The sequence below is a fragment of the Suncus etruscus genome, chromosome 6, assembly GCF_024139225.1.
Source record: "Suncus etruscus isolate mSunEtr1 chromosome 6, mSunEtr1.pri.cur, whole genome shotgun sequence".
Lineage (NCBI taxonomy): Eukaryota > Metazoa > Chordata > Mammalia > Eulipotyphla > Soricidae > Suncus > Suncus etruscus.
This window is the reverse complement of record NC_064853.1, coordinates 103149323-103165441: the sequence shown is the minus strand read 5'-3', so window position 1 is coordinate 103165441 and position 16119 is coordinate 103149323. Positions and strand designations below refer to the sequence as shown.

At 51.6% G+C, this 16119-nt stretch overlaps 1 protein-coding gene across 1 annotated transcript in view; it reads right to left on the bottom strand.

Annotated features, from left to right (window-relative positions):
• The window catches only part of RAB6B (RAB6B, member RAS oncogene family), a 44744-nt gene extending 29232 nt beyond the window's left edge, over positions 1 to 15512 (bottom strand). Inside the window, exon 1 of the mRNA XM_049776008.1 lies at positions 15287 to 15512. Within this exon, the coding sequence (XP_049631965.1) occupies positions 15287 to 15356 (70 nt within the window). The 5' untranslated portion in view covers positions 15357 to 15512. The remainder of the gene's footprint in view (positions 1 to 15286) is intronic.
• Positions 15513 to 16119: the final 607 nt, after the last annotated feature.

The window sequence follows — 16119 nt, the reverse complement described above, 5'->3', positions numbered from 1 at the left end:
CTGCCCCCAGCAACATTGCACCCTCGTTCAGGCCTCAGAAATAAATGAGGTCTCTGGCAAAACCAGGGACCAACCAGCTGGGCTCAAATTTGAAGATTTCCACCAGATATTTTTAGGTTTCATAATTCAGCAGAGCCTGTCTGTCATATACTCCACTGGTGATCACAGAGTCATCAGCAGGATAAAGAGACCCCAAGGGTGAGGCATGAGAGACTCTCATACAAGATTCCTGGCCTTCTCCCTAAAGAATCAGGGTGAGGACCTCCCCTTGCACTGATCTTCCCCAATTAGGAAGCCTTTCCTGAGCATCAAGATTAGTTGGGTATAAGATGACATCTAGCTATTAACCCCGAACAAAGGTGTTCCCTATCTTCCTCTTTCCCTTAAAACTCTGTGATACGTAAAAGCCCACCTAGATGATTTGACATTCCTACTCCTGGTGCATGAATATTGGTTTAATAAAGAATCAGTTTTGGGTTGGCAAGCTCAGAGACACCATGAGGGAGAAGCCGCTGACTTTCATGACTCTTCTGACTAGCTTGGTTTATTAATCCTTTGTGGCTATATTACCGGCTTTAGACCAGTTTGCCTGGGGTTGGAGATATAGTGTGTGGGGTGTTCTTACAAACAGAGTAGATTTATTTTACAGTGGGGTTTAGGTCCTTAGGCACTATTAATACACCTGCCCTTCATATAACACATATGATAGAGCATGGGACCATCTGAGGCTGAGGTGCTCGATGCATACAGCCATCACCAAGTTAACCCACCTCAAGCAGACAGACACTGCATGGACTGGAGGAGTCGAGCTCTGCATTCCTTTCCACCATTATCCCCATAGAGGTATTGTGGTTGTGAATGAAGAAATATTGTAGGGCCCAAAAGGAAAGAGGATGTGACAGAGCCCACAAGATGAACATTACAAGGTACTGTCACACTATAGACAGCCCCTCACCTTGCCTACCTACCTGGGTCTAGTTTCAGGAGTTCCCACACATGCATGCTGACCTTCCACAATAGTTACAGACTTCACCACACATGCATGCTGACCCCCTTCATCAGCTCAAAGCCTCATCACCATATACACACAATGACCCCTACACCAGCTCCGGGGTGCAAGGGTAGGATTTCTGCACTGAGGATCACAGTTGCCACTTGAGCTATATCTGGGTGAGAGTGATGGAAAGGGCTTACTTGCAGGGGGTTTGGCCCTGCCCTATGCTTGGAGGGAGTCCAGGCCACTGGGGCCCAGCATTCTGGCTCCACAGGAACCCCAGAGAAGGTATAACTCATCCCACATGATGCCTGGCCTGGCACAGGCAGCCCTGAGTTTCCTTCATTCCTTCATTTCCACAAAACAGAACACGAAGCCCAATCCTTTCTGCAAGGTGGGAAGCTGAGCAGGTGGGGTAGGGGGACAGTGGAACTCTGACCCCCTGCCCTGCTCAGAAGGCAGTTCCTACCTGAACTCTGCAGGGCAGCTGGCTGGCTGCCTTTCACAGCAGCATGATGACAAAGTGCCAAGAAAGAGCCCATTCCACACTGTTCCCCCAAAGACTCCACAGTAATTAAGAAACTCACACAGCTCCTGGGTGGACGTTTTAATTAAGTGCTAATTCCCTCTGCCAGCAGAGCTCTGTTGTGCCCCACAGAGGGCAAGGGTAGGCCAGAAGGAGAAAAAGATGGGCAGCAGGAACACTGGGAGAGGGGAGACAGGGAGGAGGGTGTGAGAAGAGGGTCTTTAACACAGGACCCTCTAGGCAGGCCTATCCTTCACTGCCCCATATCGGACCCCACAGCAACTTGCTGTCCTCAGCCTGAGTCAGGAGCTGAGGGCACCATTGACTGTCCCACACCTACCCAGCTTGCAAGGCCTATGGGCCTCATGTGTCAGGGTGGGAGACTGTGGACCCCACAGTGGGGAAGGAGGATGGGAAGAGGAATCCTACAAATCAGAGCTCCATGTGTCCTGGTCCAGCCATGTGCAAGAGATCACAGAGAGCCAGAACAAAAGGTCCCCAAGTAAACCTCCAGGCAGAGCCTGCTCTTGCCATAAGGGAGTCTGTAGGTGCTGCCCAAGATGGCAGGTCTCCATCCCTAAACACAGCCTGGGGAGCTGGCCTCAGTTTCCCTTCCTGCACAAACCAGGCACACTCCTGCTTCTTTCCCTGAGTGTCCCCACAATAAGAAGTGGTGAGGTGGGTTCTAGGTATGCAAGTGGCCAGTAGGGCAGCCCTGAGTGAGTTACCCGGGTGCCTGGGGCCTGCTGCTCTGGTCCTACTTTCCCTTATCTACGCCGCCCTGCCCTGCTCCAAATGTCAGACTCAACTTCCGGGGCACCGCAAATCTCCTATGCACACACAGCTCCCCACATCTGCCCCAAGATTTCTCTTCCTCCTTGTTCAGCCTCAGGCCCCCAGAATAGTTGGGTAACTTCAGCTTTCCTCACTTAAAGCCACATGCTTCCAAGTCAGGGTGAGGATGGTGGGTGGCCTGAGCTCTAGGTAATAAGACCCCGAACTCCACAAAGGCAGTGAGCAGAAACTAAGGCAGCCACTGACACATCAGGGAAGCGGACCCCAGGCTGTACAGGGCTGTAGAGGGCTCAGTCTCAGGAAGAGCACAACCTGCAGTTGCCCTGAGGGGGCACTGGCTGCAGGTCTCAGGGCAGGCCAGTGGTCATGCCTGCTCTGGGTTTGTAAGTTGAGCTTTGGCTTATACCCACAAAAACATTTGGCTGTTGTTTTGGGGTGGGAGCATGAAGCTGAGGAGGGACACTGCACTCTACTATGGAATTTATGGACCATGAGAGCTGTCCCTGAGCAAGCCACAGACCTGCATGAGGAAAAAGCAAGAAGGGAGGGGAAAGAAAGCCTAGTGAGTAAGGGCCCCTGCCACTCCCATGCTGGGGTACAGTGAAGGGTCTTTCTTAATAGCAGGGATTGGCCCGGGGCCTCCTCCTCTGACACTTCAGGCTACAGACAGAGCTTCCAGGCCTGAAATCTAGCCAATGAAAGAACCAAGAGAGGGGTTCAGGTAGAGACTCCCCTGGCCCTAGCCTTGCTAACTTTCAAACATGTCATCCACCAGCCCACGCCTGCAGGCCTGAGACCTTAAGGAGGATCTGTGCTAAGGTGGGAGGTGAGGGAAGGAACACAGCAGGGGCCCAGCATGGCAGCAAGTATGCCATCTGGCCATGCCAGATGCATGCTTGGGTGAGCTCCCTCCTTTGTTTCCCCTTAAAGGGTCATGAAAGATGTGAAAACCTGTTTAGAGCAGTGTCGGGATTGAGAGACCATCTCACATTTTGCAATAGTTAATAGGTTCCCAATCCCTTTAACACCCCTACTCACACTAACACTCACAAACCCTCCTTTCCTGCTCACTGTGATGAATATTGGACCTGACCGTCTCCTATTCATCGGCCTCAGCTGCTCCAAAAACTGCGTGTGAGTCCAGCACCAATGCACACATCTCTCTGGCTGTGTCTTCCTCCCTTCCAGAGACTGAATGACTGAAAGAGTGAAACCTGGAGGACTCCCCAAATTGAGGAGATGCAGTTGCAGAAAGTCCAGAGAAAATGAAGCAGCTCCAGGATCATGGAAATTCTCATGGCTTGCAAAGGGGCTCCTCAAGTTCCAGTTAGCAGAGGAGCAAACTTGTGTAAGGAATTCTAGAGAGTGGGAAGAGTCGCTGGAATGAAACAAAGGATAGAGCTACCAAAGGCCAGGAGCAATCCAGTAAGAGGGAAAAAAAACTCATCATCTGAGTCACAGGAGAGACTCGGAGAGCTGGGCTCCAAGGTGCACACACTCTGGACACAACAAACATGAATGCAGGCAAACCTCACATTACTGTGTTCTGGTCTGCTGTATGTGCGTTGCAGTTTTCTCAAGCAAACAGATTACACCTCACTGAAGCACAGATGATAGTCTCTTTTTAGCAATTAAGTTATTTTTAATTTGTTAAAAAGTTTTAATGTAGTAAAATTAAAATTTGGTTTTATTTTAGGACATTTAATTAAGGGCATTTTAAAAACATACTGCTGTTGCACACTTAATAGACTCACAGTATAGCGTAAACATAAATTTTATAACCACCAGAAAAACAAAAAAATTTTTATATGAGTCAGAGTGGTAGTACAGCAAGTAGGGCATTTGTCTTTCATGTGGCTAGCATGTATGAAATGAAAAATTACTGTAAAATTAAACCCAGGGGTCGAAGAGATAGCATGAAGGTAGTGTGTCTGCCTTTCATGCAGAAGGACTGTGGTTCGAATCTCAGCATCCCATATGGTCCCCCGAGCCTGCCAGGAGCAATTTCTGAGCATAGAGCCAGGTGTGACCCCTGAGCACTGCTGGGTGTGACTAAAAAAACAAAACAAAGGGGCCGGGAAGGTGGCACTAGAGGTAAGGTGTCTGCCTTGCAAGTGCTAGAGTAGGACGGACCGCGGTTTCATCCCCCAGCATCCCATATGGTCCCCCCAAGCCAGGGGCGATTTCTGAGCATATAGCCAGGAGTAATCCCTGAGCGTCAAACGGGTGTGGCCCAAAAACCAAAACAAAAACAAAAATAAAAAACAAAACAAAAACAAATTAAACCCAGATTTATTGCTAAAGAAAAGATCAAATAAGTTGAAAGGAGGTGATATCTAAAATTAATCAATGAGGGGGCCGGAGCAGTGGAGCAAGTGGTAAGGTATTTGCCTTGCACATGGCTAACCTAGGATGGACCAAGGTTCGATCCCCCAGCATCCCATATGGTCCCCCAAGCCAGGAGCAATTTCTGAGCGTAGAGCCAGGAGTAACTCCTGAGCATCATTGGGTGTGGCCCAAAGAGAAAAAATAAATAAATAAAATTAATCAATGAAAACAAATGATCAATAGCAGAGTCACAGAGCTGAACATAGATGTAACTGGAATCCCAACAGGCTTTTGGTGGGGAAAGTCGAACCAGAAAAAAATATACCTGGAGAAATCATTACTGAAGATATTCCAAATTTGAGGAAAACTATGAATCCTCAGATCTAAAAAAGAGGAACAAAGCCAAGCCAAGACCACTTGAAGGAACCACAGAGTTCGTAATAGTCCTATTTGCATACAATTAGAACTAAGAGAAAAATCAGAAAAGGTATAAGGGAGAAAAGTATATTAACACAGGGAAACAAAGATAAAGAGAACTTTCATTTGTTCCTTAGAAACAAAGGAGGTTCTACTGTAGAGTACTGAGAGAAAAACATCTAAGAATTCTAACTAGATACCTATTAACTAGAATTCTAGTTCCATTAATAGAATTCTATTAACTAAGAATTCTAGAACTTTTATTTAAACATATACTGTACAATGCCTTTTGTTTTGTTATTGTTTTTGATGGCTTCTTAAACCATACCCAGCACTGCTCAAGGCATACTCCTGGCTCAGTGCTCAGAGATCACTCTTGGTAGTGCTTGGAGTGCCAGTTGCGATACTGGAGATTGAACCTGGGTTGGATGTAAGTAAGGTAAGTGCTCTCCTGCATCACCTTAATTATTTCTTCACTCCAAGACAAAGTCTTTCAAAGACAAAGATGAGATAAAGTCTTCAGACTTATCAAAAGTAAAGCACTCATCACCAGCAGACTCTCAAGATTAGAAAAGTTATAGGAAGTCTTTCAAGAGACAGTGAAATGACTCCAGTTAAATCTTCCCCAGAGCACCAACAGAAGTGATCCCTGAGCACAGAGCCAGGAGTAAGCCCTGAGCACCATTGGGTGTGGCCCAAAAGCAAACAAAAAAGCAAAAGGTGAAAAGGGGATAAATTAGGGATATAATCATCCTCTTAGCCCAATACATACAGGGAATATTACGTTCTGCGATCATCACCATACCGGCCTACTGAGATTATCCTATGGAACTAAAATGTGATTGTACTTGGCATAAACAACATCTTTGCAGAGAATCATCACTACTGAGTGCTGATCTATTCATTACTGTGATCCACCCTCACTTTTTAAGCAAAGTGGGGAAGTTGGTTCAGTTAGCCAAAGGCACATGACCAACATGTGTTCATATGCCCTGAATGCATATAAACACATGCACACATAACAACAACTCAACCAGTACCAGAAATCCTGAGATTGGGGTGACTCTCTAGCTCCCCGAGCAGTTTTTACTGTGAAATCAAAACCTTACCAAGAACAGTCTCCAGGATTTGAAGTTCACCTGAGATGGGATCACATAGACCTCACAGTGCCCTTCCTCTCCCCAACACACACACACACACACACACACACACACACACACACACACACACACACACACACACACCCTCTCTGCCTCACTGAGTCATCTCAAATACTGTTAGCTTTCAGGCTCCAGGAACCAAGCTGTTCCAGTTCCCATTGCTGCCTTTGAGTATAAACCAGTCTCCACACCCAGCTCAGCAAGCAAGAGCCCCGCCCTGCATACACCACTCTCGCCATGGCTCCTTTCCATGCCACTCTCAGGGTGCACTGCGCCATAATCCATTGGACTGCAGTTCAGACCAACTCTAGCTACACCCTGCGCACCCTGGCCGGTGTGTCTGGGTGCTGCAGAGAGTTAATGCTGAGTGAAGATGAGGAAGAAGGAGGAAGAACTCCACACGATTAATTCCCACTGCCAGCTGATCTTCTGACAAGCTGGCACTAATGCTGTTTGGAGATTATTTCACTGATGAGAACTCTTGGCCCATCAATAGAGCAGGACTTGGCAATGCACACAGACTACATTCACGCTCCTCCTGCACTTCCCAGGATGCACTGCTGGTGATGCTGATGGGCAAGTTCCAGGTTAGGAGAGAAGCAATAAGTAAGGGATTGGCCATGGAAGAAGTAGAAATGTTAACACAATTGTTGGAACCTGACAGGCTGTGGACCCACGGCCCTCTACGGGTGCTGGTGCAGTCTGTCCAGATGCTCCCACAGTCTGCTGGATGATGCCTCTGGTTGGCTGCTGAGCAAGCATGTCTCCAGGGTTCTAGAAGGCACCCATCACCTAAATGGCCCAGGAGCACCTCGTTGCTGTCCCCATACTTCTGCTGCCTGCCCCTCTCTGGGCTGCACTGCCAAGGAGGGTCCAGGGATGCTCCAGCCTCAAGGACTCCCCAGTTCATCCTCCTGCCTACAGCAGGGGTCTCTACTGAGGCCCACTCAGTGAGTAGGGATGTCTCAAGGTGAAGGGGGAATGGAGGTCGATTTACTGATCTCCAGGACCCTAGAGCTGCAGATGGTCACAGGACCCTCACAGCCCTATGGACCAGGGACACTGTTGCTCAGGCACTGGGTGGCCAGGAGGGAGTCAGCATTCTGCTCTGCTGTGTACCTGGGCACCTAAAATATAGGGGACAGGCTCAGGCTCCCCCAGTCTCTGCCGCCATCTTCGGGTGTGTCTCAGAGCAGCAGTGCAGAGGGTAGAAGACTCCAGAGCTCAAAGCAGTTGCTGGTCTGAGCCAGGAGGTCAGAGTGGAGGTCAATCAGGGGAGCTACTGGCCCAACCACACAGAGCAGGACCATCCCACTCCACCTCCTCCAGGGCAGTCCCTGTGCAGCCAGGAGGTCATGGGGTTAAGTAGCCAGTGGTCAATGTGGGAGGTGCCCAGCAGGCATGAAGGGAGCAGCCAGGCAACCATCCTAGTCTTGTGCCCTCCCTGCGGCCCAAGGCAAAAACAAACAAACAAACAAACAAAAACCTCCTGCATTTCAGCCTTGAGCTCTCTGTGCTTCTCACCTGTGGTCTGAGGTCCTTCGTGAACCTTCCTGAGGCCAGGCTCTGGGCTCAATGTCACCCACTAACCTCCTGGTTTCAGGTTTGCACAGGGCTTCAGCAGGTAAGCACTTCCTGTCCTGGTTCAGCTTCAGTAAGTGCTAAGGATGCTGGGAAATGGCTGACCAGTCACCTCCAAAATACACTTTACTGGCTGACCAGTCACCTCCAAACTACGCTTGACCCTCAACAACCAGAGGCCTTCACAATCCTCCCCAGGGTTCCTACTGTTTCTCACCTCCATGCCAGCCTTGCTAGGCTACCATAACTGCTCTGAGAAGTGGGACAGGTATTGCCCTATTAGAGGTGGGAGGGTGTTAGGTTACACCTTATTTTATCTAAAACAAAGTTCATACCTGGCTTCTTTGTATCTGTTTGTTTACAACTTGGTTTCACCCAAAACCAAGATTGTCTTATAAGTCAACCTGGGTGGGACAGGCTCAAGATAGCCTGAGCTATCTGCCCTGCCAGGGGGTGGTCTCTGTACTCAATAAAAACAGTTCTGGCAGGCAGGTTGGAGCGGATACAAGGTAAAAGACTGCTAGAGGACACATATTTCATTCTCAGCCTGGTCTGGATAATTTTATGCAGGACCCTGCTTTAGACTTATTCACCTGGGTTTGGAGATACAGCACATGGGATGATTTTACAGGAGGGAACTGCCCAAGTATCTCCAGAGACTGGTGACAGAGGTGACAAGCATCAGTGGGGCCCAAGATCTCACTCCCTGTGGGCTGTCCCCAGGCTGGGTGTAGGAGTCCCACTGCCTACTGACCTCCCTGTACTCTTCAGTGTGGGAGGGCAGAGGCCCAGAGCAGCGCACCTGCATCACTGCCACCAGGGCAAGGGGACGTGTGTCCTGCCACTCTCTACATGGTTCTCAAGTAACCCCAAGTTTCAGTCCCGTGTATGTGTGTCTGCAAAGGTGGTGGGCAGGGGAAGACACGCTGTCACTGCTTTGCTAATGTAGCACTTGCACTTAAGATTATGCCGCATGAGCATGCGCCTATGTATTTGCTCGTCAGGGAACCCCAGAAAAGTCGTGACTACTCTAGTCTGTGGGTGAGGAAAGCAGTACCGGGGTTGGGGGTTATGCCCACCACCAGTCAAGGCTGCACAGAGGCCTAAGGGTGGGGACTCACCCTGCTTGCCTTGGGGAAGGGGGGGGGGCAGTGCACATCTCTGGTGCTGGCCTGTTCCCAGTGTTGCTGCAGTGCTGAGTGTCCTGGAGAAGCCCAAGGCCCCCTCCACAGGCCTCCCTGGAGAACCAAGTCAGCCATCAGGACAGTCGCTCTCCAGGGCCTGCCAACCTGAGCCAAACACACAGAATTAACAAGCCAGGACACCCTCAGCCTACCTGGGCTGAGTCGGTAGGGGAAAGGAATATGCCCTCAAGAAGTGGTTCTAGCTGTAAACCCTACATTTCTGGGGGAATCAATGGCCAAGCCCCTGCTCCCACACCTGGAGCCCCTCCCAGTGCTTCAGGCCAGCATGATTCGGGCTGGACATCACACTGCAAACTGGCACTGACATACAGAACCACAGCCAAGCCCCTAGAGACTTCTGGAGAAAGCTAGAGTGGGCTGGCATCCCTCCAAGCACTCAGAGCAGAATATCCCAGCTCTGCCTCTCAGGATGAGGTTAGGGAAGGTGGAGGGCAGGGGGACCCAGCCCTAGCACAGCCCAGACTCCTCTTCCCAGTGCTCCATTGTTGGCAAAAAGCAGAGAGGCATGACTCCTGTGATAGTAGTGCCTGGGGAGAGCTCTAGCTGCCCCCCTCATGTCCCTTCCAGCCACCCCCAATAAGCTAATGCTATGGTGAAGAATGGAGTGAGTGTTTGCTGGTGATTACAGTTCCATCAGACACTCAGCAAAGACCCTGCTTCTTTTTCTCTCCCTACCTCATCCAGCCTAATGGACTTAGAGTCCTCCTTTGATCCCCCATGCTCGGATCAGGCTAGCTCCTTCTCTGCAAAGAGTTTGGCACATAGTCCCCAAGAAGTACTTCTCCTCTCTAGGCTCCTGAGATGAGCTGGCCTTTGACCCGGGTGTACTTCCAAAGTGGGGTCCTCCCTAGCTCCCCATTCCCTCTGAACAGTACCCAGTTTGGACTCAGCCACAAAGAAAACTGAGTGAACCATTTAACCCCAGTCAGAAAGCCCTTTCCCTGGGAGATGCCAGGGCACCAACCTTTCTGAAGAGGAATGCGTGGGCATCTCCTCTCTCCATCAATGCTTCTGCTCAGTTCAGCTATCTCCCAGAACTGTTTCCTGGCAATAACTTTGCTTTACCAGCTCTCTTCACTAAAATGTGAATCTGAACGAATCCAGGTCAGATGCTCTTTGCAGCACTATTCACAGGAGCCAGGTTCTGGAAACCTCCTTGGTGCCCAATCAGAGAAGTAGATAATTAAATTGTGTACTTAGGGATTGGTGCAATGGACAGGGCACTTGTCTTGCACATGGCTGACCCAGGTTCAGCCCCTAAAATGCTTTATAGTCCCCTAAGCATTGCCAGGAGTGATCCCTGAGCTCAGAGCCAGGAATAATCATCCCTGAGCACCACTGGATGTGGCCCCAAAACCAAAGGGAGAAAAAAGTATGTATGCATTGACACACAAAATACTACTCAGCTTGAAATACTACTCAGGATGGAAATGAAGGAAGTGGTGCTAAGTGAAGAGAGCCAGGGGGAAAAATAACAAAAAGATAATGTGAGAGAGAGAGAAAAAGAGAGAGAGAAAGAGAGAGAAGAAGAAGAAGAAGAAGAAGAAGAAGAAGAAGAAGAAGAAGAAGAAGAAGAAGAAGAAGAAGAAGAAGAAGAAGAAGAAGAAGAAAGAAGAAGATGATGATGATAAGGGATGAGATGGCCCCCAGTGGAAACCACCCTGAGAAAAGGTGACTAGACTGTGATCTGAGGATACTAAGATGGGGATAGGAGTGTTCCAAGTAGGTTTCATTTCAGGAATGCAAGGATGGTTTAACATATATAAGTCAATCAACATAATACACCATATTAACAACACAAAAAACCCACATCTATCAATAGATACAGAGAAAGTATTTGATAAGGTCCAACACCCATTAAAAGATAAAAGCTTTCATCAAGATGGGAATGGAAGGAACTTTCCTCAATATAATCAAGGCCATCTACCATAGCCTATGGAAAATATTATTTTCAATGGAGATACAATAAAAGCCTTTCTTGGGCCGGAGAGATAACATGAATGTAAGGCATTTGCCTTGCATGCAGAAGGACAGTGGTTCGAATCCCGGCATCCCATATGGTCCCCTGAGTCTGCCAGGAGCAATATTTCTGAGCACAGAGCCTAAGCAGGAGCCTAAGTGCTGCTGGATGTGACCCAAAAACCAAAAATAAATAAATAGATAAATAAATAAATAAGTAAATAAATAAATAAATAAGAGCCTTTCTCTAAAATCTGGTATAAGACAAGGCTGCCCTCTCTCACCACTCCTATTCAACACAGTGCTGGAAGTTCTTGCCATAGCAATTAGGCAAGAAAAAGATACCAAGGGCATCCAAATAGGAAAGGAAGAAATCAAGCTCTCACTGTTTGCAGATGACATGATACTATATTTAGAAGATGGGGGTAAGAAATAAAAGATAAAGGTTGGAGGGGTCCTTGAATTCTGATGCAGCAGAATCACAAATATAAGCCAATGGTCTCAGTACTATTATTAACTCTGTCAATTTTTTTTCCACACACCTATAAACTCTGACATTTTAATCAAACTGATCTGGGGGAAAAAAGTTCACTGAAGGCTCTCTCCTATTCTCAGGGGTGGTGTCCTGCCACAAGCCTGCCCCTGGAAGCATCTCACCCACTCTATCACTAAGAAACCAGGATTTAAAAAAAAATTATTACACTAAAATTAATTTATTTCTACAAAATGACAAAAAATAAAATCATTAAATAGGGCCACAAAAACTTACTTTTCTCCCCAAACCCTACTTGGTTTATTATTTTGTGTTTTGTTTTTTGAGCCACATTTGGTGGTCGTCAGGGCTTACTCCTGGCTACGTACTCAGGGATTATTCCTGGCAGGCTCAAGAGACCACAGTAGTGTCAGGAATTGAATCTGGGTGGAATGCATGCAAGATGTACTAGATTTCTGGCCCCCAAACCCACTTAGTTTAAGGCCAAGGTTATGAAATAATAAAGGGCAATAAGAGTTTCAAACCCCAGATATCATGTCACCTCCTCACAAGCCAGGTCCTTCTCATCCTTCCCTCTGACACGACTGACCCCATTCGAAACCTTGGAACCACCACAGGTCTACTTGGATCCCCCCACTGGCAGCCCATCTCCTGGGATCTAACTGAAGCTGTCCATTTCAGGGCAAGTGGAGTCAGTGCCCAGAGCTCACCATCTGTGTGCTGAGAGATGGAAAAGGTTGCCCACGGGAAGCTGAGACCACACTCAGAATTCTGCCAGCAGCCACCCATCCTAGAAGCTGCCATTTCCCTCTCCTACCTCTTCAATGGTTCTGCCTGCTGCTTCCTCTGAACTGCTAACTTGGAGTCCACACAGCCCTGTGCATCCAATGGCTCAGGAAGACAGAGAGACTCAGCCAGGAAGGGACATAGAGGGGACCCTTTAGCCTGAGCCCCATCTGTGTACAGAATAAGATCAATGCCTATGAGAATGAATATTCCCAGGATGGTAGAAGGGACAGAATAAGTAACAATAGGACAGTCAGATTATTAACTTTTTAATTTTATTTGTTTATTTTTATGGACTCATGAATATCTGAGGATTGTGAGAGAAGGCGAGTGCATTCTCTCAGAATGGATTCTAAAGGTTTCTTTTCTCTCTCCAGGTTCTTCTGTCCTCACCCCCATCAGGGAGCCTCTAGTCTCTCAAACCCAATGAAGGCTTATTCTCCAGGCCCTGCCCCTACAGGAAATGGCCCTTTTTAACTAGGGTCAAGGCCGTCTCTAGCTCTTGCAAACTAGGGAAGGAGATGGACATTGAAGGCTCTGAGGATTCCTGGGAAGGGGGAATCAGGCTGGACAAGTAATGGGCAGGAGGTGGATCCCCCCATCAACAGAAGAGGATCCTTTCATCAATAGAGGGGGCTCATCCCTATTCCCTTAACTTGGGAATAGGGCAAAAGTGGGGGGCTGCCCCTGGTGCACCCCAATACAACAGACAAAAACATCACCTCCAGCCCCTCCCAGTACTTGATGCCTGTCTCTGAAGGGGGTGGCCTCACTATGTGCATCCAGGCCCCTTCCCATACTTGCTCAAGGACCAGCCTGGATTCAAGCCACAGACTGAGTCTCCTGCAGAATGGGGTGCCATAGGCAAGGGTACCTGCCAGGATTGATGAAATAAACAGAGGATGGAAGGAGGGAGAAAGGAAGGAAGAGAGAGGACAGAAATGGAGCTAATAAGCTCCAGCCATAGGCAACTGTTTATGGGTCAGTGAGGGGTGTCACCTTAGCAGCACTACCCTGGGGCCAGGCAAGGGCTGGCCACAGAGTGACACTGCCCAAGGCCAAGTCTGGGATCATTCTGTATCCTTTTGTACTACTTCACTGGAGGCCATTTCGTGTTGCTCTAGAAGGCTCTGTGGATCTCAGCAGGCCCTGGCACTCTGTTCAGTAGAGGTCCTGCAGCTTACACAGGGAGAGAAGTGGGATTGGGGGCTGGGCACATCTCAAGACTCCCCAAGCGAGGGCTGGTACCAACACTAATGCTGGCAGAACCAAGGCGCATATGAGGTGGGAATACCCCAACAGTCTCAGGGAGGCGTGTGTCCTTTCATAGCTCAGGGACCCTGAGGGCTCTGAAAAGCAAGAAAAACAAACCCCAACATGGAACACAAAGATGCTATGCAGGGTCCTGGGCTACCCACCAGCAGGGTCTTCAGTACCCCTTGTCCTGATGGCCGTGTTTGTCCCTTTTTAGGATACGATCCATGGACCTGCGTCCAGACACAAGTCTATTCAGTGGCCGCCCTCAGCCCCCCCACATCTGGCCGCCCAATTCTTCTCCACCAAGTATGGGCTTGTGACAAGGAATAAGGTAACTTTCGTTCCCGACTCCAAATGAGGTTCTGGGCAAGCACCCCAAGGCCGGTGAGCTGACTTATTATCCACTGTGACAGATACCAGTATTCACTCAGAACTTCCACAGATGCTCTCCTGTCTATCTAATGCCCATCCTTGTGAGTGCATTCAGAACAGATGAGAAACCAAGAAATGGTGTTTCAGAGTTCCTGGTACAGGGACTCAGGGTGAGAGCGCCGTCCTCAAACAGCCTTCTCAGCCAGACATGGAAACTGAGGCTGGTAGGCCTGGAATCTGCTGGGGCTACTCGATGCCAGGAACTCGATGCCTGGCTGACCCGCAGCTAGCTCCCAGCAGCGGGTTATTCCCACCCCATTCCCACCAGCACAGGAAACTGCAACTTGCAACCTATGAAGATGAAAGCCAGGGCAGCGAGGAATGCAGAAGAAGGGCGATGGCTGGGCTGAGGCGGCTCCAAGCCCCTCCCTGGTCTACCTTCTGTACCATCCTACCCTATCTGTCCAGAGATCACCTCGCCTGTACCCCCTCACACGGTGCCCGATCCTCTCTCCTCGGAGGAACAGATGGGAGCCAGAGGTCTGTCTATGCTGGGCTGGCCTCGATCCTGGGGGAGCCCCAGGGGAGACCAGGCCTTGCCTCTGCCTCTCAGGTCTCTCTAGCAGGGTCGCTCCTTCCCACAAGTGTCAGGGGTTGCTCAGGCGCCTCCATCCCACCCAGCCACCCAGGAATCCAGGGGTGCGGGAGCCGCAGAGGCCGGGAAGCCTCGCGCCCTGCCCCCGCGCCGGCCGTCGCCTCCCTGACCTCCCCTCCTCCATGCAAGGCTGCGAGCCGGAGCTGGGGTGGGGGCGGCGGCGCCTCGCGGACAGGGAGGGGAGCTGGGGAGCGGCGGGCAGGGCGTGTCACCGCGGTCTCTCGACCCAGGCGAGGCGGGGGGCTGGCTACGTGGTCCCCCAAACCCCCAGCCTCCTTTCCCGGGTCTGTGTCCATCTCGGGAACCCGGAGACCCTCGCCCAGACCTGAACCCCAAAGTGAGGGGCTGGGGCTAGGGCTGGAAGCCAGGGCGGGCAGCAAGCGCGCAGCGCCGTCTGGACCCGGCACCCGCTCTCTGCAGGGGAGACAGGTGTCTGTCTGTCCGTCTGTCTGTCTGTCTGTCTGTCTGTCTGTCTGTGTCTGTGTCTGTCCGTCTGTCCGTCCGTCCGTCTTCCTCTGCAGCCGCACCCCTCACCCCCAGACTGCCCCGGGGATCTGGGCCCCACCGAGGCGACCCTTGTCCCGTCCCCCGCCCGACCCCCCGCAGCCCTGCCACCCGCGCCCAAGCCCGCAGCCTCATGCCAGCCGATGCCGCAGTGCCAGCCCGTGCGCCCGCCCGCGCCCTGTCCTTCTCCGTCTCCGTCTCCGTCTCCCTCTCCCGCAGCCCCAGCCCCAGCCCCAGCCGCCGCGGGTCCTCACCGCTCTGCTCGCCCAGGAACACCAGCTTGAATTTTCGCAGCGGGTTCCCGAAGTCTCCCCCTGCGGACATGGCGCTGGCAGCGGGGCCGGGAGCGGCGGGCGAGGCGCGGGCGGCGGCCGGCAACGCGGTGCGCTGCGCTGCGGTGCGCTGCGGTGCGCTGCGCTGCGGAGCGGAGCGGTGCGCGGCGGGGGCCGAGGATGCGGGCGGGCTGCGGCGCGTCCCGGGCTCCGCGTTGGCGCCGGCCGGGTGCGGCTCTGCGCGTCCGTGTCCGTGTCCGGCGGGCGAAGGGAGCGGGCGCGGGGCGAGCGGGGACGGGGACGGCGCGGGGACGGAGGAGCCTCTCCCGCCCGCGCCCGTCTCCGCGGCGCCTGCGCGCTCCCCGGCCTCTGATGTCATGCGGGGCCCGCGGCGCTGCGGGCTCGGGGGCGCCCGCGAGGAGGAGAGGCGAGGGGAGCCGCGCCCAGGCTGGCTCTGCGGGCACCCCCGCGCCTCCCCTCCCGCCGTGGCCGGAGCCCCGAGACTAGGGCTCCCCTTCCTCCGCACCCCGAGGAGGCCGGGGGCGCGGCTGTGAGAGTTGCGGGCCCAGAGGCACCAGCCGCCGGGGTGGGGGCTCGATTCCTCCGCTATGCGTGTCTGGGGGTGTCGGGGGGTCCCCAAACGCTTTCCGAGGAGAGCCTCGCATCAACCCCTTGCCCGGGTTAGCCTCTCCGACTCGCCTTCCAGACTGGCCACCCGCTTTGCGCTCCTTGGCACTTGCTCCCCGAAGATAACGGATCGCCCACTCGCCCCTACACCCCTTGGCACGAGTCTGGGGGCTCCCGGACGTGCCCCG